Source organism: Aulonocara stuartgranti (genome assembly GCF_965226115.1).
Source record: "Aulonocara stuartgranti genome assembly, chromosome: 1".
NCBI lineage: Eukaryota > Metazoa > Chordata > Actinopteri > Cichliformes > Cichlidae > Aulonocara > Aulonocara stuartgranti.
The window spans coordinates 40,191,414-40,218,242 of NC_138939.1; the positions used below are offsets into that span (position 1 = coordinate 40,191,414).

Here is a 26,829-nt window from a genome sequence, read left to right on the forward strand (position 1 = left end):
TCGACCAGATACTCCTCATCTTCAGATTTGGAAAAGCTGGAACCCTAGCGAGGGTATTGCAATGCAACAGCCGTTCTAGCACTTTCTCCGTCTTTCCAGGGTCGAGCCCTGGAGCTGGCAACAACATACACAGGCTTACTTTTCCCGGCGTGGTAAGTCCCCAGTCAGACAGGGCAACCTCATGCTGGTCATGCAAACAGCACCCATTAGGACGGGAGAAACAGAAGATTTCTGCTTTGCTTGCTTTGGTTTGGTACTCATGCCAAAATGCAAAGCAACAGTGCTGCACAAGGACACTTGAAATTTCCACTCTGTGGGAAGCCCACACACCAACTGAACAGTGGAGGCTAACACCAACGAGGCAGCTAAACTGACTTCATGCCAGCAGACAGCAGCTCTAACTATCAGTAGCTAGCCCAACTCGGCATCCCCTCAGTTTTTACGCTCAGGTGAAGTGTGAGAACTGCAGGATCAATGTGATCACAGAAGTCTATATGTGTCATCACAGGGCACGAATAGAGGTGCCTTAAGCCACAACATGCAGGGGCGTGATATCCCAAACTAAATGTGTTGTATGGACTGAAAGGGGACTACTATGTTACATCTTAATTGGAAAGATTTTTTCTTCCCTATAGTTTAGACGTTGCACAAATGTAGGGAAAAGATTTGGGGCTCCTCTTAATTAGTAAATACTAAATGTCATTTTAATTCTGCAGAGCTGTACCTCCCATTACAACGCCGGTACCTGGGGAATCGTCCAGGGCCAGTTAAGGCCCCTTTTGGCTCCCAGAGTGTATACGCTGCCTATGGTGCGGTCGATAGGCAAGACCATGGTGCAGGGCAAGAACTACGGTCCCCAGATCACTGTCAAACGCATCTCCACACGGTCAGTACTGGTAACTGTTTTTAGCCTGCAGTCAGAGGTTTCCATACACTCACCACTGGTATGAAGGTTTTAATGGTTGTTTTAAACTGTTCCAGGATGGAATTGTTGTACTGCATAAAAAAATAGATGCATAACTACTTCATCAGCTACTGATGTTATAAATATAATTTTGTGCTTAAAGGTAAACTTAAAATCCCCTTCTTCCTTTTCACTTTGGTTTTCCATCACATTTGAACTCTGCAGAGGTCGGAAGTGTAAACCAATCTTTGTACAGATTGCTCGGCAAGTTGTAAAGTTGAATGCTTCAGATCTCCGACTTCCCTCAAGAGCCTGGAAGGTCAAACTAGTTGGAGAAGGTGCTGACGATGCAGGAGGGGTCTTTGATGACACCATCACAGAGATGTGTCAGGTATGTAAACATCTGGACTTGTTAGAACAAATTTTATTCCAGCTGTTTACTGGATGTCTGATAGAGCTACTACTTCTTCACTGTCATGTATATCTATCCATAGGAGTTGGAGACAGGAGTTGTGGACCTGCTCATCCCATCTCCCAATGCCACAGCAGAGGTTGGCTACAACAGAGACAGGTGAGAAGACCTTAATGAAACATGTAGGTCAGTTAATGTGTTGGAAGTTGTAGGACTTTAAGAGAGTAACTAATCCTTTGTTTGAAATAAAAGAAAGACATTTCTTTGCTGGCATGCGCTAAACTGGATATGATACAGGGAAGATTAGCATGGTCTCTGTGCAAGGATGACACGTAAATTCGTGAAGCGTTCCACATTTTTCAGCGGAGGCTTCAAACCGTGTCTGCCGTCTATTATATTGGGGAACGTTCGGTTGCTAGCAAACGAGATGGACGAGCTAACAGCGCTGACACGGAGTCAGAGGGAATATCGTGAGTGTAGCTTGATGTGTTTCACCGAATCATGGATGCACCGGGGTATTCCAGTGGACAGTGTGTCTTCCACACTGTTCGGGCGGACAGGGACAGCGCCACGAGCGGTAAGCAGAAAGGAAGAGGGCTTGCTGTTCTTGTTAACAAACAAACATAACAATCAAAGACTCGGGCCGTATTATTTGATCAGGGAATTTACCCTTGTAATGTTGGTGGCTGTTTACGACACTGCAGTGAATGCTCAGCCACCTACAGCCGTATCCAGAGCTGCACCACTCCCTCAGGATTGTTTACGAGTCCGTTGTGGCCAGTGCCATCCTCTATGCTGTTGCATTCTGGGACAGCATGCCAACAGACTCAATCAACTGCTCGGCAAGGCCAGTAATGTTGTGGGGATGGAGCTGGACTCTCTTAGGGTGTTTCTGACAGGTGGCTGTTGTCCAAGATAAGGACAGTGATGGACAGCACCTCCCACACACTGCATGACTTGCTAGCCAGTCACAGGAGCATGGACTGAGACACAGGAAATCATTCCTGCCTGTGGAACTCCTCCATCTAATACGCCGTACACACTGCAACAATTACACCCTTTGCACACGCTCTACAGTAAAATAACGAATGACAAAGTTTCACAGGTTAGAGTCAAATTTCAATCATATACATTTCACCTCTATAATATTCTTCATATGTATAAGTGAGCGATTTGTATGCGTGTATATTGTGCTATTTCTTAAATGTGTAATCTTTGTAATAGTCTAGTCTGTTACTGTTATTGCCTTGGAGCAACTGAAACCCACATAGTTTCCTTCTGGATTATTAAAGTATTCTGATTCTGATTTTGATAGATTCCTCCTCAACCCGTCAGCATGCCTGGATGAGCACATGCTCCAGTTTAAATTCTTAGGTATTCTTATGGGGGTAGCCATCCGCACCAAGAAGCCCCTGGATCTGCACTTGGCTCCTTTGGTTTGGAAGCAGTTGTGCTGCATCCCCTTGTTGCTGGAGGACCTGGAGGAAGTGGACCTGCTCTATGTGCAGACACTCAAAAGCATTCTTCACATTGAAGACAGCGGCATCACGGAGGATAATTTCCATGAGGTTAGAAAAGCATTTTGATTGTATGTTCGTGTGAGGATTATACTTAGACATTTAAATATTGAAACCACACTAAAGCAAGCCAGCAGCCACAAACACATCCATTCATTGAGCAGCGTTAACTGGGGTTGTTTAATAGAACATTAAATTCAATGTTTGGTTCATTTTTAGTGCAACAGAGAAAAAGCAGATGTCTACATTTAAGAACAGTTGAAATATGAAAGAAAACCTGTGTAATGTTACTTTGCTTGAGACAGGCTTACCTGGGTCCAACCTGGAATTAGGCCGGGGGAGCGGCTACATTGGCAAAGCGGGCTGGGTATCGTCTAACGTTGGGCAATATCTAAAATCTTTCCAACCGACATTCGACATGGGCAGAGCAATATATAGTTATGCACAGACTGATTTGCGCTTTTAGGCTTTATAGGGTGAAAGGTAAAGACCCTACAGTAATACAGAGAAAGCCCAACAATCGAAAGACCCCCTATGAGCAAGCACTTGGCGAAAGTGGGAAGGAAAAACTCCCTTTTAACAGGAAGAAACCTCCAGCAGGCTCAGGGAGGAGGAGCCAGATGGGGGTGAGGAGAGGAATACTGAAGAAAAGACGCTGCAGATGAGAGCTCATTTCTGCCACATGAGCTTTCATGCGTTGGATGAAATGAATAAATGAACAGAACAATGAACGGTTGTTAGATTTAGTGGAAAGCTTTTATAGAAAACCATACAGTGGCCTTTATTTACCATGACTGCAGACGTTATTGACTTGTATTCTATGCTTTGCTTGTCTTTCTAATGCGTTCTCTTTGATAATATAATTGTCATATTCTAGTACAAAGCCTCATTTTGATCTGCTTCTTTTAGGCCATGGACATAACTGCTTTTTAACTACGTGTTCAAATAGAAAAACAGCAGTTTGTCTTATCAAACTCAGATCTGGGGACAAAGATTAATTGTCACTGATCCACAGGGCCCAAGGTTTATTATTTAGGACTTAGAGATGTGGAGATTTTAGGTATATTTTTAAATCATTAATGTAATTCCATCACAGGTCCTTTCTTTATGAAGTGAAGTTCTCTAACCTCAGTGAGCTCTTTGCCAGTACTCACAGTTTTTGTGTTTGTTTTGCAGATGATTCCTCTGGATTCCTTTGTCGGGCAGAGTGCAGATGGTAAAATGGTCCCCATTATCCCAGGAGGGAACAGCATCCCTCTCACTTTCTCCAACAGGAAGGAATATGTGGAAAGAGCTATTGAGTACAGACTGCATGAAATCGACCGTCAGGTACAGAAAAGGCCTTTACACACCAGACATGTCAAATCCATGCGAATATTTTGTGTATTAAAAATATTTTTTGGACTCACCTCTTCAGTACAACAGCACAAACTCCATTTTTCCAGTTTTCTGGATCTGAATAAACAGATCTGACCAATCAGATCACTGCCTTGGGCAACAAATGCGATTGTAAGTCAAATCATGCAATGATATGGAAATAGTAAAATGTTACTATTTTACCTCAGATTGGATGGAGTCAGATTCTCAGTGTTTTAAGTTTCCTGTTTAGAGACATCAGGACGAGCTCGTCGATGTTGACTCTTTTCACAGTGTGGTTTTTTTTCTTTTTTTAAAAAAATAAATAAATATGTGTTTATTAAAAACATGGATTAACTTCAAAGTCATAAAAAAGTGTGGAAGTGTTTTAAACCTGTGTTGGGTCAAAGACCCACTTATTGGCCATAGCTGTGGTTGTAACTAAAGACTTCGGATAGACGTCTGGGAAGCATTTTGACTTGACTTTCCTTTGGAGTTTATTTGGGTCATATGAAATTGAACTGAACTTGTACGTCTTGGTCATACTGTTTCAAAACTTCGTTGGCTAAGGACTTCTCAGTCACCAGTTGTTAGCCACTGAGCATTCACAGGGGAATGAACAGATGATCCAGATACAGGAACACAGTGTTTGTCTGCTGTTTCAACATGGAAACCCTAATAACAGCAAGCTGTGTGCAGGACTGGAAACAAACAAGAACGTCTCTTTAGCTGAACTGACCGTTAGATAAAACGTGACTTTGGCCTTAACACGGACATAAGTCTTCTCCTGTGGGCTCATCTCTCCCAGGTGGCAGCAGTGCGTGAGGGCATGTCGTGGATCGTGCCGGTGCCGCTACTGTCCCTGCTCACTGCCAAGCAGCTGGAGCAGATGGTTTGTGGCATGCCGGAGATCTGCTGCGATGTGCTCAAGAAGGTGGTGCGCTACAGAGAGGTGGATGAACAGCACTCCTTGGTGCAGTGGTTTTGGCAGACCCTGGAGGAGTTCTCCAACGAGGAGCGTGTCCTCTTCATGCGCTTTGTCTCAGGTCGCTCGAGGCTCCCTGCTAACACAGCTGATATCTCCCAGAGGTTTCAGATCATGAAGGTGGACAGGGTAAGTAGAGCGGTGCATTGTCATCATGAAAAAATGCCCAATTATTTTCCTTAAATCCCCTGGGGAATCTAAGTGATATTTAGGATGGTTTATTGGCAATGAGCTGAGCAGGGAAAATAACTTTTCTCTGGATGAGGCAGTTCAGAGACAGAGGACCTCAGTCTACGTTTATCTGGGGGCATTTTGGTTCTTTTGTTCTCCCATCTTCAATGGACCGCTGCATAACTCAGGACACTATTAACTATCGTTATGAGTGTACAATAACATATTTTTGCATTTCCTGGCAGTGTGAATGCTGGAAATTTAAAGATTTTGCCTGAAGTGTTTAAAAATATTTGAAATAGTCAAAGCTGAACTTCCTGAATGAGCTTAATTTAATTAGATTACCAAATTATCAGCCAGCTTTAGTGTAAAAAGTAGAAGCACAAAATTGAAAAATGGGCTAAATAAAACCAAAAAGTCCATCATTTTACTCTAAAATAATAGCCACGGGTGTCCACTTTCATCCCCGGTTATTGTGATAGATATTTGTCTCTCATAAATGTCCCCAAAGCGCTGCCTCCTCCGTCCAACTCTTCCACAGGGAACAATGTGAAAACCGTCTAAATTTCATGTGAAAATCCGAATCGCAGGCTGTTTCCACACTGTCACGACATCCACATACTAAACTCTACAGATAGGAAAATTTAAGAATTTGTAGACTAGGAGTTGTTGGCGCTCACGGTGAAAGAAGTTTCCTTATACAACAGTTTTCTCTTAGGAAGCATTTCAGAGACAAATTTCTGTCTATTTCAACCTGAAGCTGACAGAAGTCTGGGTCACCTGACAAGAGTCACTATAGCAACCGGTCCTCACACCTGCATCCTGATGGGCGCTCTCTCACCCAGCCAAGATCCATCTCAAATTATATCAGTTTTTACTCTCCAGCCATTATCTTCATCTTAAAACGTAGGGCGGTTTGTCCTCAGCCTCACAAACCGACTCTGCCTTCAGGCTCGGGCTCATAGTAGCCCTGGCCTGCATCTTAATTAGTGAATTAAGATGCAGGTGTCAAAAAAACAACACAGTGCTTCAGAAACACTGTGCCGAGGCTTTGTTCATCAGCACATCACTCCTTCAGTACCTGATTCTTTGGTTTATAAGGAAGTGAACCACTGGCAGGATTTGCGGTCTTTTGTGCGAGACATAGTGAACTGCTGTGCGACATTGAGATATGGAGTCAGCAACAAAAAGAAGATGTTCTGCCTATTCCTGAATAAAAACCACTTTAATAAGGTCTAAACTGTACATAAGAAATGCACCGTACATATATAGTGATAGAATTATAACCATCACTAATCTGGGAGTTAACATGAAGGCAGATCTTAAACTTGGTCAGAGCTTTTTTAAATTTAAGCCCGTCTTATCAAAGCAGCTTTTTGAGACAGTAATCTACGCCTTTGTTACTTCTAGGCTGGATTATTGTAACGCACTTTATTGTGATGCAGTGCGCCTTTTAACTGGAACAAAAAAGTCTGGGCACATTACCTCCATTCTAATTTCACTCCACCAGCTACCTGTACCTTTTAGTTCTTTTATTTTTAAATCTCTAATTGGCCCTTACCTCTCGGGGCTACTACAGCCATATACACCTGCCTGCTACCTTACGTCCACCAATCAGCAGCTCCTTAAGGCACCAAAAACTAAGTATACATTTAGAGGTGCTTTTGAGGAGGCTGCTCCAAAGGGGCTGTAGCTTTTATTAAATTAGATACAATTTTATTTTATGTGTTTATGCTTTTTGTATATGTACAGCACTTTGTGAACCCTGGTTTTATGTTGGTGTGGTATTATATAAGCTTTGGTCACTGGTGAAATACATAATCAGGCAGAGGCAGGGACCTCACAGCACAGGCGTAGTCCCAGCCTATTATAAGAGTGTGTTGCACATTATTATATATAGTCTTTTTTTTATGAATAAAAAATATCAAGACGTCACAGGTTCTGTAGAGCAGTTCATTTAACTTTTAGATTCAAGCTGCGCTTCATATTTTTGGCCACCAGCTTCGAGTAATGAAGTTTCATTTGTCCATTAAACATCTTAACATAAAACCAGAGTTCACAAAGTGCTGTACATGCTAAAAGCATAAGTAAAGAAAATTTAAACGAGATAAGATAAAATAAATAACTAAAAACCTAAAATAAATTGAAACATGTTAAAACAAATTGAGTCAACCCCTCTAATCAATGCCAAAGGCTTCAGCGAATGAATATGTTCTAAGAAGACTTTTAGATTCAGAGAGAGAAGAGGCCTAACATGCAAGGGCAGATCGTTCCACAGCTTCGGAGCAGCTACAGCAGAAGCACGATCACCTTTAGATTTATACTTAGTTTTCAGTACCTTAAGCAGCTGCTGATTGGCGGACCTAAGGGAACGGGCCGGTGTATATGGTTGTAGTAGCTCGGAGAGGTAGGGGGGGGGGCAGGCCATCAAGAGATTTAAAGGCAAATAAGAGAATTTTAAAAACAATCCTAAGATGTACAGGTAGCCAGTGGAGTGAAATTAAAATTGGGGTAATGTGCTCAGACTTTTTTGTTCCAGTTAAAAGACGAGCTGCATCACTAACCCCACAATAAAGTGCGTTACAATAATCCAGCCTAGAAGTAACAAAGGCATGGATTACTGTCTCAAAATGCTGTTTCGATAAGAACGGCTTTATTTTGGCTAATTCCCTCAAATGAACAAAGCTAGATCTGACAACAGCTCTGACCTGGCTTTCAAGTTTAAGATTTGCCTCTATTTTAACTCCCAGATTAGTGATGACTGGTTTAACATACTGTGCCAGTGAACCAAGATCTATAGTAGTGGCCTCAGAAGTGCCACCAAAAACCATCACTTCCACCAGGGTATTTAAAAGTAGCGCAGACTGGGGGGCAGAGCCTTGAGCTTTCACGTCCGTCTTCTGTGTCATCACCACCCAGTGTGGATTTGCCAGACGGAGACCGTCTGTATTTTTAAGATCCGACTTTCATTTTTGATAAAGCGTATAGCTGGGATGACCGTGAACCCTTCCTTCGTTATGCTGCAGTAGGCCGGACCTGCTGGGGCTTCTCATGATGCATGACCACTTGCATGTTTCTTCTTCACTCACATTCACTCACTTTCCATTAAATCATTAGTGTACTGTTGTTTGTTCTTTACCTTATTATATAAAGTGCCTTGAGGCGACTGTTGTTGTGATTTGGTACCAACTGAATTGAATTTAGGAGAGCAGCGTTTGGCCTGCCACAGAACGACACTGTGTGAGGTTTAAGTAATTTGGAATTTGTTGTGTGTCCTCCACAGCCCTACGACAGCTTGCCCACCTCTCAGACATGTTTCTTCCAGCTGCGCTTGCCTCCGTACTCAAGCCAGGCTGTCATGGCTGAGAGGCTGCGCTACGCCATCAATAACTGCCGCTCCATCGACATGGACAACTACATGCTCTCCCGAAACGTGGACAATGCCGAGGGCTCTGACACTGACTACTGATCCAAGCAGTTCTTCACACGCACACAAATAAACTCGGCAGAAATGAGCAGGAACAGCCAGTATTATCCAAACCGCACCATCGTAGGAAACTCTTAAGCAGATGGGCCATTTTCTAATCTGTTTTATGTCGATTAAACAGCACAACTTTTCATTTCTCTTTGTGGTTTATTAGCAGTTTTTATTGACACAAATTCATACGAGAAATGCATTTAGTGTTTTATTATCTTTTTTTGTGCACATCCCATTTTCAGGGCTTCTGAATGGAGATATGTTTATTTGTTTGGAAATGTGTATAGAACCTTATCAAGCAAGCTGTGGAGAAAGAAACACATTGTACATTGTGTAAAATGCTACATTAGGGAAAATGTCATATTTATTGTTTTCATTGCCTATGCCAAGTTTCCCAAACCATATAAAAGACCTGATAATAAATGCTGCATAATTGATTTGTTCTGTTGCTGGAGTTGGCTATTTCCATGGTAAAAAGAAAAACCCTTCATCATAAATGGATTAATTTATGTGAGAAGTACAAAATATCACAAATGCCACTGTGTGACAGGAAGAAATAAACTGGAAAAAAATAACGACCCGAGCAGGTGAAACAGATTCTCGTGACGCGGCGCTTTGGGAAGTCCCTCCTTCCCATTTCCTTATTTTTTTGCACATTTGTCATATTTTCATTATTTCGATCAAACAAATGTTAATGTCGAACATAGATGTCCCTAGTAAATACAACATGCAGTTTTTAGTTGAGTCCATTCATTACACGAAACATCCGTGACAAATGGTTAACTTACTCAATCTAAAATGAAATCTTCACTTTAAAAATGCAGAGTTTTTACTGGAGTTATTTTTATGTAATAGTAAAATGTTTTGATGATGAAAAATATGCTAGAACTCAGAAAGGTCTTGATGCATGCTCAATAATCCAGGTAAGGAAATCCCAAAAGGTTGATTGTGTTCATGTGGACGCAGCGTTTTCAGTGGGAGAAACGTTTCATCACTCATCCAGGTGACTGCTTTGGTCTCCGCTGACTGCAGGTTTCCCCGAAATTGAATTGAAACCAGACCTAGTTTTATTCTTGAGATCATCTTCTGCTGGTCTAACAGCACAGGTATACACGGAGCTAGTCTCTAGTTCAACAACCAAATCTGTGAGATTAATATCCTTTCTATCCATGTTTAAACTGAAATATCATCATGCAACATTATGCCTTTGGATCACTTTTCTAAGGGTAAGTGGTAAATGGCCTGCATTTGTATAGCGCTTTACTTACTCCCTAAGGACCCCAAAGCACTTTACACTACATTCATCCACCCATTCACACACTGGTGATGGCAGCTACATTGTAGCCTCAGCCACCCTGGGGCGCACTGACAGAGGCGAGGCTGCCGGACACTGGTGCCACCGGGCCCTCTGACCACCACCAGTAGGCAAACATGACCGATCTTGATGAAACTTTGCATAAAGAAAATTAAATACATAAAGCACATATAAGAATATTTTATACAAATACCACAATATATTTGTACATTTGACAGGTCAGCTGAGTACAGGATGGGATGTCAGATTAGAAAGTTAATAATATAAACATGCACATATTATCCAGTGAGGACCATGCACTCACTGAGGGCAGGCAAACTGATGATGACAGTGAGGAAGATCAGAACCCAGAAACAGTTTTGAGGTGCTGTTAGGAGGTCAGGGGTCAGTTCAAGGTAAGATGTGTGTGTTGGTGTATTTGTGTTAGGAACAAATCTTGTCAGAAATACTTCTTCCTCCTAGCGTTTTTCCCGCTCGGTTGTAGGGTCCGCTTTTCTGCAAAGTCGTCTCCACTTGGGTCGGTCAAGGGCGTCGGTCAGATCGGCTTCGATCTTCTTCACGTCGTACTCTTGTCAGAAATACATGCACCTGAATTGTATTGACAAAAGCATTTAGAGCTGTAGTATTGTTCACTCTGATTTTCTTTCCTGTCCAGGTTCCCAAAAGATAAAATTAGAAGTTTAGTGAAATGAGTAGTCCGCAACCCTCATTCTTAAATCAGACTTTGACTAGACAACTTGTTTAAATCATAGTACTGATCCCATCAGTTTTTACATTTGTTGGGATTCATTTCTCTAAGGCTCATATCTCATAATTAGAATCACATATTTGTGTTTTATTTTTTACTTGACATTGCTATACAACTACAGGCCATTTACCATAAAATGAACCCAACACATTTTACAGTCACTTTTTACAGCAGAACTTTACAAAAACAAATTTCCATATTCTCCAGAATTCTGTTGTTCATGTTAATCATGAACATCACACACAGTACCAGGTCTTTCCAGTGGTGCCAAATCCTGGACGTTATGCTGGAGCCCCAACCTGTGCATCCAGTTTAGGCGCTGGCTCTGATGGTGGCCTGTCGGTACCTATCGGCTGCCTCCAGAGTCCCACAGGCTAACCAAGCCCGGTAGGCTGGTTACCACCACGACAGGCACCAACCACTTTGCGGCCACAGCTCCGTGCAGCAGCTTCGGCAATGGAGCTGCTGAACGTGGTCCATTCGGACTCAATGTCCCCAGTCTCCCTCGGAATGCTGTTGAAGCTCTGCCGGAGGTGTGCGTTGAAGATGTCGCGGACTGGGGCCTCTGCTAGACGTTCCCAGCACACCCTCACTGTACATTTGGGTCCTGATCCAACTCACCACCAGGTGGTGATCAGTTGACAGCTCAGCCGCTCTCTTTGCCCGAGTGTCCAAAACATATGGCCTCAGGTCTGGTGATACGATTACAAAATCGATCATCGACCTGCGGCCTAGAGTGTCCTGGTGCCACGTGCACTTATGTTTGAACGTGGTGTTCGTTATGGCCAAACTGTGGTTTGCACAGAAGTCCAATAACAAAACACCGCTCGGGTTCAGATCCGGGAGGCCGTTCCTCCCAATAACGCCCTTCCAGGTCTCACTGTCATTGCCCACATGAGCATTGAAGCCTCCCAGTAGGACAACAGAGTCCCTAGGAGGAGCACCCTCCAGTGCCCCACTCAGGGACTCCAAGAAGGCTGGGTACTCTGAACTGCCGCTCGGAGCATAAGCACAGATGACAGCCAGGACCCGTTTCCTGACCCAAAGGCGAAGGGAACAAACCGTCTCGTCCACTGGGAAAAACCCCAACATACCAGTAGCAAGCCGAGGGGGTACCAAGATACCCACCCCAGCCCGCCGCCTCTCACCAGGGGCAACTCCAGACTGAGACAGAGTCCAGCCCCTCTCTAGGAGACTGGTTCCAGAGCCCAGGGCAAGCGTTGAGGTGAGCCCAACTATATCTAGCTGGTACCTCTCAACCTCACGCACTAGCTCAGGCTCCTTCCCCACTAGAGAGGTGACATTCCATGTCCCAGTTGCCAGTCTTGGTAGCCGGGGATTGGTCCGCCAGGGCCTCCGCTCCTGTCTGCTGCCCGACTCACATTGCACCCAACCCCCACGGTGCCTCCTGTGGGTGGTGGGCCTGCAGGAAGATGGGCTCATGTCCCTTTTTCGGGCTGTGGCTGACTAAGGCCCGGCCACCAGATGCTCACCCTCGGGCACCCACCCCGGGCCTGGCTCCAGGGCGGGGCCCCAGTAAACCTAACCCGGGCAGGGTAAACTGTTCCCGATGGTCTTTTCATAGGGGTCTTCTGAATTGCTCTTTGTCAGGACCCACACAACATAGCCCCTGGGATCCCTGGGACACACAAACCCCTCAACCACGATAAGGTAGCGATCAGCGGAGGGGCAAAAAAATCCCAAACAAGCAAATTGAACCCGACATCTATGATTTGATTTCTTTGCATGTGTGGATTGGATGGGTTGTTACTGAGATGAGGTGATGATTTCATGTCAATAGCGCCTTTAGAAATATATTTACTAAGAAAACTGGTGACGTATTCAATACTTGCACTTAGTTTTACCTGCTGTATGAAAAGATATGCTGTGTTTGGTTGTGATTGTCTCCACTACCTTACAAAGGTATCGACCTAATTAAAAGGAATGACAGTAACATCTCACATCCTCTGGAAAAAGAATGAGCAAACACGCATCCTTTTGCAAAGCTTTTATTTAGGTCTCTGCTGGACAGGTGGGATTTAGATTCTATGTAAATTTACAGGCTTGTGTCTGTTAATGTATATAAATATATAAATTTCCTCTTCTATGTGCAAACCAATAAGCACGCCAAAGCATGAAGAATAATTAGTCTCCAGGTCAGGCCTGAAAAGACAAGGAAACATTAACCATAATGTGTTACTCACACTATTTATATCCAATGAAAAGTAAAGCTGATATATAATGTTGGATCTGGAGACTTTGCTATGTCCAACTGTTTGTATTCACTAACCAGACACTTTATTAGATAAGCTTCCTCAACTGCACATGAAATCAAATATTTAATCAGCCAGTGACATGGCAGCAACTCAGTGACATGTAGGCATGTCAAAAAACCCTCAAGTTCAAACTGATCGTAATTTAAGTGATTTTGATAGTGGCTTTTAGTGCCATATAGGCTGGTCTGATTATTTCACAAAATGCTGATCTACTGGAATTTTCCCACATGATCACCTCGGGGGTTTACAGAGAAATAGCTGCAGTTCACTCTTTTGTTGATGGTTAGGCTGGTTAGACTTCTCTGACTTTCAAAGTGATAAGAAGAGAACAGTGCCTCAGAAAAACACTGAAAATGTAATGCTTCTTACCTGACTGATTCATTCCACCTGTTGGTGCTGAAGTAACAGAGTCTAGAGGAAAACAAATGCGCCTGGTTAGCATTAGAGCTGTTAACACTAACACAGTTGACTCCCTTTCTTTCAGGCCTCAGTTTGTGCCATGATCCCAAAAAGAAATGACTAATTCTCAGGTATGAATAAAAAAATAAACAAGTTTTCCTTTACAATAAACAGGATGGAAATTAAAATGAATACATCCTACCCTAATACTTAATACTTAAAATATTATATACAGGGTGGGCCATTTGTATGGATACACGGTAATAACATGGGAATGGTTGGTGATATTAAAGTCCTGTTTGTGGCACATTAGTATATGTGAGGGGGCAAACTTGTGACATTACCAATAAGTGTGATGTGTCACATGGCCCTCGTCCTATTGAAAAAACAAAAGTTGTTTCCAAGATGGCCGACTTCTAAATGGCCACCATGGTCACCGCCCATCTTGAGGAGTTTGCCCCTCACATATACTAATGTGCCACAAACAGGACTTTAATATCACCAACCATTCCCATGTTGTTACGGTGTATCCATATAAATGGCCCACCCTGTAGTTTATATAGCCATTTAAAGTAAATGTATTTTAATGTAAAAATTAAATGAAAATAATAAACAGTGCAACATTTTTTCTAATGAACATCAGGGAATGCCTCCCTTGTGGCAACCCCCCCCCTTCCCAAAAAACAAACAAACAAAAAAAAAACTGTCACAATTATATAAATGAGAATAGTTACTGTGATGTTCACAAAGTCCTGTTTGAGATCAAGAAAAATGACGAGTGGGTCTGACTGTGAAACACTGCTTCTTCATTTGCTAATGAGGTGCCAGTCACAAGTAATTAGTCAGTGAGGAGCATAGAAAAATAATATGACAGATTTTCAAAATACACATGATTCATTTCATTCAACATGACCCTAAACTAGCGGCGAGCAAATGAAGCTTACTGAAGCTTGTATTTAAAAAAGGTTCATCACTCAAAGCTTCCCAATAGCTTTTGGTGCCACCTGGTGGGCAAAACTATGAAGAGCAGCTTGAATCTACAAATTAAAATGAACTGCTTCATTATGATTGCCCACTCTACAGAGCTAACAGCTAATAGCAACCTAATATTGGGCTGCCATTGTGGTGCTTTGAATGTGTATTTTGGGGGGTGCTGCCTGTATGTGCCTCAGGTCCTTGTTTCAAACTGTAACAGGGGATTTGAGGTTTTAATAAGATGGACAAGTGTCATAATGCTGGATGAGCTCATTAACCATTACAACTAAGTAAGATGCAATACAATAACTACAACTTGAAAAAATACTTTAAAACTAATGATAATACATTCAATTAACTTCAGAAGTGTCGGGATTCATCTTTCATGTAACACGTGATGCTCAGTGTCTGAGGTCACATCTGAAATCCAGCAAAGAAGCCGGCGCTCATCAAACAGCATGTTGATGTTGGTTCTATCACCACATTTTGGAGGCGACTGGAAGAGGGAAATAAGGTCGGTTAAGTCCACGCTCCAGGTCATCCTAAAGGATCAAATCAAATAGTGCCTGAAGAAGTCTTCTTCACAGCACTCACTAAAATGGAAGGGATCCTTAATGCTAAACCTCTTGGCTAAATATCATCTGATATTGCTGATCCTGACCCAATTGTACCCATTTTCATGGTCATGGGGCACCAGGATGCCTCGTTCCCACAGGTGGCATATGGACCAGGTTAACTTTATCGCCAGTTAAAGATGGAAACAAAGCCAGATCATTGCTGAACACTTCTGGACCCATTTCATTTCGAGATGCCTCCATGGCGTTCAGCTCAGACAGAAGTGGTGTGATGCCACCTGACCTTGCTGTAGATGAAGTCGTCATGATAGTGGACTCTCAGCTGCCCAGGGCCATGTGGCTAGTTGGGGAAAATCTCAAAATTGTTTCTTTGGGTGGATGGTATAGTGTGGTCAGTGGAAGGGCAAGTAAAAGATCACACTTACACACGACCAAGCTAGTTACCCTGCCTCAGATGCAAGATGGGAAAACCTTATAGACATTTTTTGCTATGATGTGCATTTGCAGTGTAAATACAGGGGTGGCTGTATATATGTCCCTGTTGGTATGGACTACATTACCCAGAACCCCTTGCCTAGCATCACAGGATTGATTAGCCCTTGTTCTAGCTGGTCTGACTCGCTCCTGGGCTGACGATGCAGGAAAGAGCTGTTGGGAACAAAGGCAATAACCCGTCCTTTGTTTGTTATGACTGGTGTCTGTCGCATAAATGTGAGATTATGTGGGTCATGTTTAGGATGCTTCTATTTTGACCTTTTCAAAATATTTGTTCTAGCTACCGTTGGGGCACGTGCTAGTTAGTGAGAACCATGGTGACCCGATTAAATCAGTTTCCGGTCCTGCTTCATCTTTATTTGTCACATCTACGTTCCAATGTGACTTGGAACAGTCTACTGTAGGTGTGTTACCCACTGGCTAACTGCCTCATTATACATATTTCCATCCCTTGTGTTGGAGTTCCATCTAGTGATACGTTTGGGAAGTGGTATACTAAATGTGAGCGCTCCTGAAGAGCAGACTTTCCCCATATAAAACTGATCATTTAATTATATCTGGTGCAGGTTGGAGTCTTCCACGAACAGCATCAACATGCTGGTGCAGACGTTTTGTTTTGAAAATTACTTCACTACATTCTCGGCTAAAAATATTTAAAAAGTGCAGGTGGTGACACACAAACAGGTTATTTTAAAACTTAGCTTACAGTTTAGAGTACCACCACCACTGCCGCTTGTGATTTGAAATGCTAGAGACTGCAGTGGCAACATTGGCCCCATCAATTTGATGTGTGAGGTTTACATGTATTAATTAATTAGTTATTACATTAGGTTGTGTAATATAATAAGTTACATTTAATGTTCCTTGCTAGAAAGGTTTGGTGTCAGCTGGCAGGCTTGGTGCAATGAAGAAGGTGCCTAAAAAGTACAGTAGGCCGTCCAAACAGCCAAGCAAAGACTCACAGCCTCGGCCAGCTGCTTGAAGACGTACACCAGAGAGATAGAAGGCAGGAGAATAAACCAGCTGTTCTCCACAGAACCAGCCACGGTTTACTCTCAGTGGCAGGGGAACAATATGAGCACAGAACCACCGAGGCTGGAGATGGAGCGATACTGGAAGAGCATATGGGAGAAGGATGCAACTCAGTTTCTAGTGGATCTAAGAGCAGACCACAGCAACCTCCCTGAACAGGATCCAATAACCTTCACAGTGGCAGACATCCAAGAAAGCATCTCCAGTATGGAGAGTTGGACAGCACCAGGCCCAGACATGGTTCACGCCTACTGGCTGAAGAAGCTGACCGCACTATGACATCACAATGATGCCAAAACAGGCTGAGAGCAGCATTTTCTAATAAAAATATCCTAAAACAAAGTTTCATATCTCAGCATGGTGTGCAATGTTTCCTTTAAAAAATGAGGAACCTGGACAAGTGGAGGACAAAAACAAAAAGACCTGGCAGGCCGAAAAAGTCTAACTACAGTTGATAGACAATATCTGAAAGTTATATCCTTAAGAAATAAGGATAGGACCAGCGAGATACTCTATTGCCCATGTTTACTGCAGCAATTCAGTTCAATTCAATTTTATTTATAAAACCACCAAACCACCAATCACAACATTATTCCCCTCAATATACCTTACAATAAACCTTATATTGTGAGGTAAAGACCCTACAATAATATGTTAAAACTTCAACAATCAAATGACCCCTTTGAGCAATCACTTTGTGACACAAGCTACACATCTCACCTGTCAAACTCACCTGACATTCTGGCCAGCTCAATGCTGTAGTCAGAGAACTCATGCCGTTTGCTCACCGAGCAAACGTGAGTCCCAAAGTCCTCCAGTCTGGCCTGCAGGACGGTGAGCGTGATGTTGCCTGGGCTGTAGCTGATGGTGTAGCCAGCCGTGCAGTTCTGAAAGGCTTTGTGTTTGATATAGTGACACAGCAACTCATTGAGAGGACTCCTCCACTGTATGGATAGCTGGAAGATATGCATCTGGTCCTCATAGTGGTATGAGCAAGGCAAAGTGGCACGCTGGCCCAGCAGGCAGAGCAGTTTCCCAGTGCTACCTTGAGACACAAGAACTCAGGGTTAATGTTTTTGAAGATGCTCAAATCAGCATTTTTTAATTTTATACACATACTGTGGTGGTTCATTTACAAACACAAGTCTAACTTACCTGTTTTTAATTAGAAATAATCAAATTGTTACATGCTTACATTTAGACAAAATGTCAGAAATCTGCACTGTCACGAATGTGTTTTTCACCAAAAATTGAAAACCAAATTTTTCATGATTTGTTGGGTTAACCCTTTGGGCTCCAGGATATAATTGGCCATTTTTGTTGAAATTTGGTGTTTTGGTTTTTTTTTTTTTTTTTATCAATGACTGGTTTCTTCCTGTTAAAAGGGAGTTTTTCCTTCCCACTGTTGCCAAAGTGCTGCTCATAGGGGGTCATATGATTGTTGGGTTTTTCTCTGTATCTATTATTGTACGATCTACTGTAAATATAAAGCGCCTTGCGGCGACTGTTGTTGTGATTTGGCGCTGTATAAATAAAATTGAATTGAACACACTCTATTAAGATAAGATAAGATAAGATAAGATAAGACTTTATTGATCCCACAACAGGGAAATTTTTGCGTCACACAATTGCATTAACACAATTTATCTGTAATCACACAAAAAACAAAAACTCTAGTACATAGGTGTCAAACTCTGGCCCGCGGGCCAAATTTGGCCCGCAGCCTAATTACATTTGGCCCGCGAAGCCAAACCAAATTACTATTAGAGCTGGCCTACTGTTAACCCTAGGATTCCCAAAGTCCAGCTGCTTTGGATTAAGGACTTTCTGACAAACACAAAGGGTAAGGGTGGACCCCCACATCTCCTCGGCCATCAGCACTAGCTCTCCTGTGTGCTGAGCCCCCTGCTCTTCACGCTATACACACATGACTGTGCCCCCGCTCACCAAAGTAACACCATAGTCAAATCTACAGACGACTCCCCTTTGGTGTGGGTCATCTCTGGGGAGCATGAGTCCGCCTAAAGGGATGAACTGGAGTGGCTGACAATGTGGTGCAGGGACAACAACCTAATCCTGAACACATTTAAGGCCAAGACGATTAAGACCACATTAAACCACTTTACATCAATGGGGATGGGGTGGAGATGGTGTCGGAGCTCCTCTTCCTGAGAGTTCACATCATGGAGGACCTGTACTGGGGTGTGAACACGACGGAGATGGCAAAGAACTGAACACCCTCGCTGCCTCATGAAAAGCAGGAAATATTATAAAAGACATCGCTCATAATCTGTAACTGTCGCCATCAGGCAAAGATAGAGACGCATCAAAACAAAGACAAATAGACTGAATAGCAGTTTCTACTGTGTAACTGTCAGGGCGCTAAATGACATGTAATCACCTCCAATTTAACCTGACAAGTGCAGTGCAATGGATCACATCCTATGCAATAGTGTTACATGTGCAATAAGGTTTTATAATACTACCTTTGTTTTTATAGTATCCTTTTGTAATCATATTCTACCTCTACTTTGTGACACCACAGGGACTACATTTTGTTGTACTTGTTACAATGACAATAAAGATTTTCGGATCCTGATCACTTCCTGTTACAATGCACAGTGGTGTTTTTGTGCAGCTTATCTGTGTTTAACTAAAACTTACTCAGTGAAATAAGATGTTCTGTATAATCTTCACGTGTTTTATCCAAAGTACACTCTCTGTTGGCTCTGCAGGCAGAGCCAGGAAAACAGGATGGCTGGGTGACAACGAGGAGGACGTGTACTCTAAATAGAAGGCCGCAGTTCACTACCAACCCATCCATCTCCCAATTAATTTTTCCCACTTGCTAAGGAACAAACTCCAGTAACTGGTGATTCTGTTTTGAGACATGTGAAGCTAGAACACCAACAAACTGGAAAAAAACTGGTGTTGTTGGGAGACCGTCCATCCCACTTTGAATGGCGCAGCTCTCATTTCTAGAAATCTGGCCAAATTTATTTAACCCACCAAAACGTCACTATTCAGAGTTGAAACCAGAAAGCTGACCTACCTTTAAAAGCAGGCTCAGACCATCCCCAGCTCTTATTATGCTGCCTTGATGACATCAAACAGTGGATGTCCTTAAATTTTCTAAAGCTAAATGAAAATAAAACTGAAGCTGTCATTTTCAGCAACTTTGTCAATAATCCCATCGACAGCACTCTGGGCCTCCTTTCCTGCTACTGTCAAACACATGTAAAAAACCTCGGTCTCTGCCTTGATGGTTCTTTTAAATTGAATAAGCAGGTGAGTGCAGTAGTCCAATCCTGCTTCTTTCAGTTAAGACAGCTAGCTAAGGTAAAGCCAAACCTCCTAACATCTTTGAACGTGTTATTCACCTTTTCCTTACTTGCAGGTTGGACTACTGCAATTCATTGTGTTTTGGTCTCGATCAGGCCTCCATTCATCATCTTCACATGGTCCAAAATGCAGCTGCTCACCTGCTAACTGGTACCAAACGGAGAAAGCATATAACCCCAGTTTTAGCTTCTCTACACTGTCACTTAACGCTCGAGCCCCTTCATACCTGTCTGAGCTCCTCTCTGTTTATGCTCCAATAAAAACTATGAGGTTTAGCTCAAAATGAATGCTGTCCATCCCACGGACTAATCTTAAATCTCGTGCCGATAGAGCTTTGTCTGTCCCAGACTTTGGAATAGTCTTGCCCTAAATATTAGATCTGCACAAACATTTGCAATTTAAATCACTACTAAAGGGTGATCTCACATGGTCTGTTCACATGAACAGAACAGTGAAGAAGGCGCAGCAGCGCCTCTTCTTTCTCAGGAGACTGAAGAAATTCGGCATGAGCCCCCGCGTCCTCAGGACCTTCTACTACTGTGCCATTGAGAGCATCACTACCTGGTATGGCAACAGCACCGCCTACAACCGCAAAGCTCTCCAGAGGGGTGCGGTGTGACGAAAGGATAATTGGAGGTGAGCTTCCCTCCCTCCAGGACATCTACAAGAAGCGGTGCCTGAGGAAAGCGGGGAGGACCATCGAAGATTCCAGTCACCCCAGCCATACGTGTTCAAACCACTTCCATCAGACAGGAGGGGCTGCAGTACCCGGTCCCAAACCAGCAGACTGAGGGACAGCTTTTTCCATCAGGCCACCAGACTGCTGAACACTTCATAGAAACCTCACTTTCACTTCCTGGAACTTTGACACTTATGCACTCCATATTGCACATATATACCATTTCTTTTGCACAATATTCATACTGCTGACCTCTGCATGTTTTATATATATGTATATCCATATTTGGAATACATATTCATTAATGTGGATACATTCTTATATTTGTACATATATTTATTCTTATAATTCTGATATTCCTGTTCTTATATTTGGCTTGTATCTTATGCTTCTTGTATCACTGTTGCTTGTGAAGCTCGCACACAACAATTTCACTCACATGTGCTGTACCAGTGTGCCAGTAATGTGATGTGACAATAAAAGGGATTTGATTTGGTTTAATGGATTGCACAGCAGTGGTGAATAGATCTGAACACAGTAGATGTCATTCTGAAAGTGCTGTTACTAAGTCTGTTATCTTCTTCAATGCCATGTGCCAGCACAGTGCAGAGCAGCTACTTGGATGCTACTCTGACAGAGGCTGATTACCTTGTAATTAATAATATTAATATGAATATTTACATCTTCACTGTGTATGACTGGATACTGTAGCTCCTCTGAAAAAGAGAGCCTCAAATTAGAACTCTCAATGCTCATCTTACAGCAGATAACTTATAAGTTGGAGAGGAAAGGGCGTCTCACTAAATTAGAAAATCGTCATTTAGCCTGGAAAAATAGTTTGCTGCTTTATTAAAAAGCCCTCTGTAAAACTAGAACGTCTTACTATTCAAAACTGATTGAGGAAAATAAGTTCAACACTGTAGGCAGACTGACCAAAAGACATAGCTTTGTTGAGCCAACCATGGTAAATGGACTGGTTAAGGTTAAACCTTAACCAGTCCATTTACCATCAATGTGTCTTTTAGACCCGATTTCTACAAGTCTGCTCCTAACATCTATGACCCCTATAATGCCCTTTGTATCATATACATGAGTTTCTGAGACCTCAGTCTCATCAACATGATCAATACTTACCATAATATCAAAATGTTATGGACAAAACTCTTTTTTGTCTAAAATTAACATTGTTGTTAACAGAAAGTTGCATTTTGTATCAAATGTGATACAAAAAAAATATAACAAATATATAATTAAAATAATACACAACATGACATAGCAAAAAAAAATGTGTGGATTTTGTTATAACGGTTATTAAACATCACAGCTCCAAAAAGTCTGAATTGTTTGATTGGGCTGGGTCTTACAGGGTTAATGCACTAATCCTAAATATGATCAGCCTATCTCTATTAATTAGTCTTAGCTAATTATAGGCCAATCTCAAACCTTCCTTTTATCTGATCATGTTTTTCAAGTTAAGTGATATTTGTTTGTGGCTGTGTGGTTAAACCTACCTCCTCCACCCACGTGTGACAGAATCAGTCCAAGGTACAGTGCAGCTGTCCTGCTCTGTTCGAGAGGTGTTCTCCACATTTGTTAACAGATTGACTCCACAAGTTCAAATACTTACAAGATTCTAACACAGAGAACCCTGAGCCCGAAGATGAAAAGTGCTATCATTTTTGTTTTTGCTGTGGTGTCAGTTTACAAGCTCTGGCTGTAGGAGTGCAGAATCTGAAGACTAGGTAGACGCAACGTAATCTGATTCTTCTGGATCACAGAAAAAAAAATCTTGTTGGTGTTTGTGAAAAAGGAAAAATGAACAGACTTTATACCGCATGTTTCAGTAGAATTCAAGAACAGTGTGTATGGACTACAAGATGGCAGAAAAACGTCCAAACTTCTAGTGAGAAGACCTTAAAAAAAAAAAACCCACTACATGAACAATCCGGTTGTTCAGTGATGACGTGACGAATCCTACTTCCGGGTCTAAAGTAGTCTGCGTTTAATATGGCTTTTGTGTTGTTAACATGTTTAATGTTTTGTATTTTCTTCTATTTAATCTCAAAAAGCTCCTAAAACAGTCAGTGATCACTGTTGACCTCCCTCGGCTTTTATTACCGCTAATCATTTATTTAAGCTCAGTTTTTAAAACCTTAGGATGTAACTACAGCCCAGCCCATGCAGCAGTATATGAATGACTAACCTCGTATTGTGGATGGATTATCTCAGTTGTTCTCCTGACTGAAGTTTGGTCCTTTTACAGCATCCTGCCATGCGATTACATTTGTTCCTGACCACCGAGAACACTCACGTTAACTTTTATCCAGTGGAAAAAAAGTTAGCTTGTTTATATTATGCTAACATAGCTGTGTCGCTAGCGGTCACGTAGCACATCATTATATACCAGCTAGCCCAACTTCAGTAACCCTACAAACGTCACTGCTGTTTAGTTTTCTGTCTTCATTTATGTTGGAAGTGATAACAGAGCTGTACGTTTTAATTTGTTTCCAAAACCCCGCAGTCAGGACATGCTATATTGTATTTAGATAGAAGCTAGCGAGCTAACTCCCTGCTAACTTCTAACTCCGTTAAATGGCCGTTTTCATGGATGCCTGGATGTTAAACTCAATTGTTACACCTGGTAGAGCAGAACGCGGATCATTTTATTAAAGATGAAAGACTTTAGACAGTTTTTCAACTCTCAGTAATGCCATAGTGATCGTTTGATATATGGACCTGCAGCGGAGTTTAGACCCAGACACGGCTAGTGACATCAGACTGAACAACCGGATAGAAACAGTCACCAAATCATACCACAGAAAATACATGAAAACTGCTACTAAACATTGTCCCAACAACTCTGCCACAGTAGAGGAATCATGTTTTGTCTTATGTCAATCCTTTACCCTTACTGTAGGTTTGCCAAGCTAAGAGAAAGGTCACCACTATTGGGCGAGGGCTCAAGTTCCTCAGAGTATGTTTTTTCCCTGTCCTTGTGATCCTATGGCATTTCTGTACCATTGGTGTTTTCCTCATACGAGTTGTAAGAAGATCTTCAAATGGACCAGCCTATTTGTTCAGTGGTTATACTGACTTCATTGTTTGTAATGTGATCACTGTTGAGATGCCCAGGATCAGATGATATTTGATTTTCCTTTACAGGGTCAGGATTTGCAGGAATATAAAAAAATGGACTTCACTGAAATGTGAAATATGTCATCTTCAACTGTACCAGTGTAGACGAACGTAGCATAGCCAGCAGATGGGCCTGAATACCTGGGAAAACAGGCTGGCTGGCTGACGGTGAAGAGGAAGTGTAGTCCTAAACAGACGGCCCCAGTAAACTGTTCATGTCTCTAATCGTTTTCCCCCACTCACCTGCCGAGGAACAAACGCTGGTATTTTCAATTCTGTTTTGAGGCATGTGAAGCTGGAAACACCAGCAACCATAGTGAAATGTCTTCCAGTCGCCAGACACTGAAGGAACCCTGAAACTACTGACTAAAGATACGTGTAAATGATGTCAAATTATCATTTTTGTCAGCATCACACTTGACACCTGGTTACGTCAATTGGAGTTCATTACAATTAATATTTAATCGGTGTGTAACTTTGTGAAAACAATGTCATAGTTTTCTCTTGTCCCCTTCCCAATCGGACCAGGAGGGACATGTTTAGCCACGTGCTCTCCTTAAATTACTGGCTGTCTGAGTGGTGTCCAAAAAATTATGTAGGCTTTATAGATAAAGACTGCATCTGCTCCCAGACCACCAAAAAAAAAAACCCACTAACAAACCAAAAATGAAAAACAAATGATTTAAACATAAAAATTCACAAAGAAAAACACCATAATATCCTCAACTGCAGCAAAGAGTACAAAGCTTAAGTGTAAAACTTTTCTCTCTTCTTATCAGTAAATGATTTAATGATTGATCAAAAAATTGATTTACTCTGTGTTACAGAAACCCAGTTTTACAGGTTTACTGACCCAATCAGCACTTGCAAAACGATGGCTCTCTACTGAGACAATTCAAACTGATCAACACAACCACATCGACTGACGGATGACAAATTCTGAAGGATTGAAGGACCCCCTATGAGCAAACACTTTGGCGACAGTAGGAAAAACTTCCTTTTAACAGGAAGAAACCTCCGGCAGAACCAGGCTCAGGGAGGGGCGGGGCCATCTGCTGTGATTGGTTGGGGTGAGAGAAGGAAGACAGGATAAAGACATGCTGTGGAAGAGAGACAGAGGTTAATAACAGATATGATTCAATGCAGAGAGGTCTGTTAACACATAGTGAGTGAGAAAGGTGACTGGAGAAGAAATACTCAATGTGTCAAGTCTACACCTATTGCAGCATAACTAAGGGAGGATTCAGGGTCACCGGATCCAGCCCTAACTATATGCTTTAGCAAGAAGGGAAGTTTGAAGCCTAATATAAAAGCAGAGTTAGTGTCTTTGACACACCACGGACCCACACAGCGTTCAATTATAGTTACACAGTTCATTTTTACAGCGTGTCAAAACACTAGATGCTTTTCTTCATGGCAGCTCAGCCACACAGCTTCCTGTTCGGTGCTTCGACTGCTCTCGACAGCTTTCCAGCTGTCTCTGCAAACACCCACACCTCCTCTGCAGTCACAGGTAATTCCTATTAACCAAAAGCTCAGGTGTCACATTGCTTGATAGAGTGCTTCATACCTTCCCCGTGTGCTCATACACCCTGTAGAATAGAATTTGGTGTGGATGAAGTGTTTGATAAAGATGGAAAAACAAAAGCAAAACAGTGGAGCTGAAAAGCTAAAAGAGAAAAAGAAAACAGATGAAATCGAAACAGATGGAGCAAACCTTGTCAAATTAACCAACATATGTCCGGGTAGCTGCTGCCGAATCACCATTCTCTTCTGTACTCTCTTCTGCTCATCGAGTTGTGGGGGCACTGGAGCCTATCCCATCTACCACAGGGCGAGAGGTGAGGTACACCCTGGATAGTTCACCAATATGATGCAAGAGTCATTCACACCGATGGGCAATTTAGAATCACCAAATAACCAATTTAGAAACATAACCCCCATTAATGACATGTTTTTATACTGTAGCGGGATGTAGAAGCACCCTGAGGAAACCCATGCAAACATGGACATGCAAAGAGAACTGAAAATAGATAGTGGAGTCAAACTCAGGACCTTATTGCTGTGAGGCAACAGTGAAAACCACTGCAGCAATAACATCAGTATCAGCAATGATTGGTACCAAACCCTGGCAGTTCCAGGAGATTGCTGTTATATAGGTGAGGAGGGTGTACTTAATGCGGCAAGAAACTAGACAGAGGGACAAGGAAGAGATTCAAGTGAAATCAATGTTTCCTTTGACCATGGGCCATTCCTCATGGCTTTTAATTGTAACAGTTTTACCATAATGGTTGTACCATTGAAAACATCCTGACACAAAGTTTGACATCTTGGTTTGTCCAATGAGAAGTGACAACTTAATAGGATTGTTAAGACTGCCAGGAGGATTGTTGGTGCCCCTCTCTCGTCTCTGGAGGAGATCTACAAACAGTGCTGCATACGCAGAGCTATCTCCATCATCAGAGACCCCCACCACCCCTGGCAAGAGGTACAGGAGCATCAGCTGCAGAACCACCAGGATGCTGGAAGCGTTCTTTGCACAAGCCGTGAGACTGATAAACACGGTGCCTTGGTTGTACCTCAGGAGGTAGAGCAGGTCATCAACTGATCAAAATATTAGTTGTTAAATCCCTGGCTGCTCCAGCTAACCCCAAGTTTTTCTCCAGTCCATCCATTGTAGCGTGTATGCTATAGAAAGCACTTAAGGAGAAGAGAAATAAAAGGCTGCTTGAATGAATGGGAGGATGAGGTATGTTATATAAAGCACTTTGAGTTATTAAACTATAGATTATGTTAATTTTACACATTAACTTCATATAATTTAAGACCAAAGAGTCTTGCTGACAGATTTCTTTCATTTACTACTGTATTTTTTTTTACCATGTAGGAAAAACTGGCCGAGGGCCGTTTTCCTATTCTCCTGATTGCTCCTATTTGCAATCAGGAGACGCCCCCTGCTGGTCATTAGAATGAATGCAGTCTTTTAGACTGCAGGATAAACTTATGTAGGTGCATAAACAGTCTAATCTAAGAAC

At 42.3% G+C, this 26,829-nt stretch overlaps 2 protein-coding genes across 10 annotated transcripts in view; one reads left to right on the forward strand and one right to left on the reverse strand.

Moving 5' to 3' along the window:
* herc1 (HECT and RLD domain containing E3 ubiquitin protein ligase family member 1) overlaps positions 1-9,260 on the forward strand; it is a 96,474-nt gene extending 87,214 nt beyond the window's left edge. For all 9 annotated transcript variants that reach the window (XM_082530525.1, XM_082530531.1, XM_082530528.1 and 6 more), the window contains exons 73-79: positions 717-886; positions 1,130-1,295; positions 1,399-1,475; positions 2,632-2,884; positions 4,010-4,162; positions 4,998-5,303; positions 8,629-9,260. In XM_082530525.1, the coding sequence (XP_082386651.1) occupies positions 717-886; positions 1,130-1,295; positions 1,399-1,475; positions 2,632-2,884; positions 4,010-4,162; positions 4,998-5,303; positions 8,629-8,814 (1,311 nt within the window). In that variant the 3' untranslated portion in view covers positions 8,815-9,260. The remainder of the gene's footprint in view (positions 1-716; positions 887-1,129; positions 1,296-1,398; positions 1,476-2,631; positions 2,885-4,009; positions 4,163-4,997; positions 5,304-8,628) is intronic.
* A 3,670-nt stretch (positions 9,261-12,930) lies between these two features.
* Positions 12,931-23,599, reverse strand: LOC309705534 (uncharacterized protein). Its single transcript, XM_082531440.1, has 4 exons — positions 23,566-23,599; positions 17,372-17,683; positions 13,532-13,573; positions 12,931-13,049 (listed from the first exon to the last, which is right to left on the reverse strand). The coding sequence occupies exons 2-4, from the start codon at positions 17,607-17,609 to the stop codon at positions 12,991-12,993; spliced, it is 339 nt and encodes a 112-aa protein (XP_082387566.1). The 5' UTR covers positions 17,610-17,683; positions 23,566-23,599; the 3' UTR covers positions 12,931-12,990.
* Between the last annotated feature and the right edge of the window lie 3,230 nt (positions 23,600-26,829).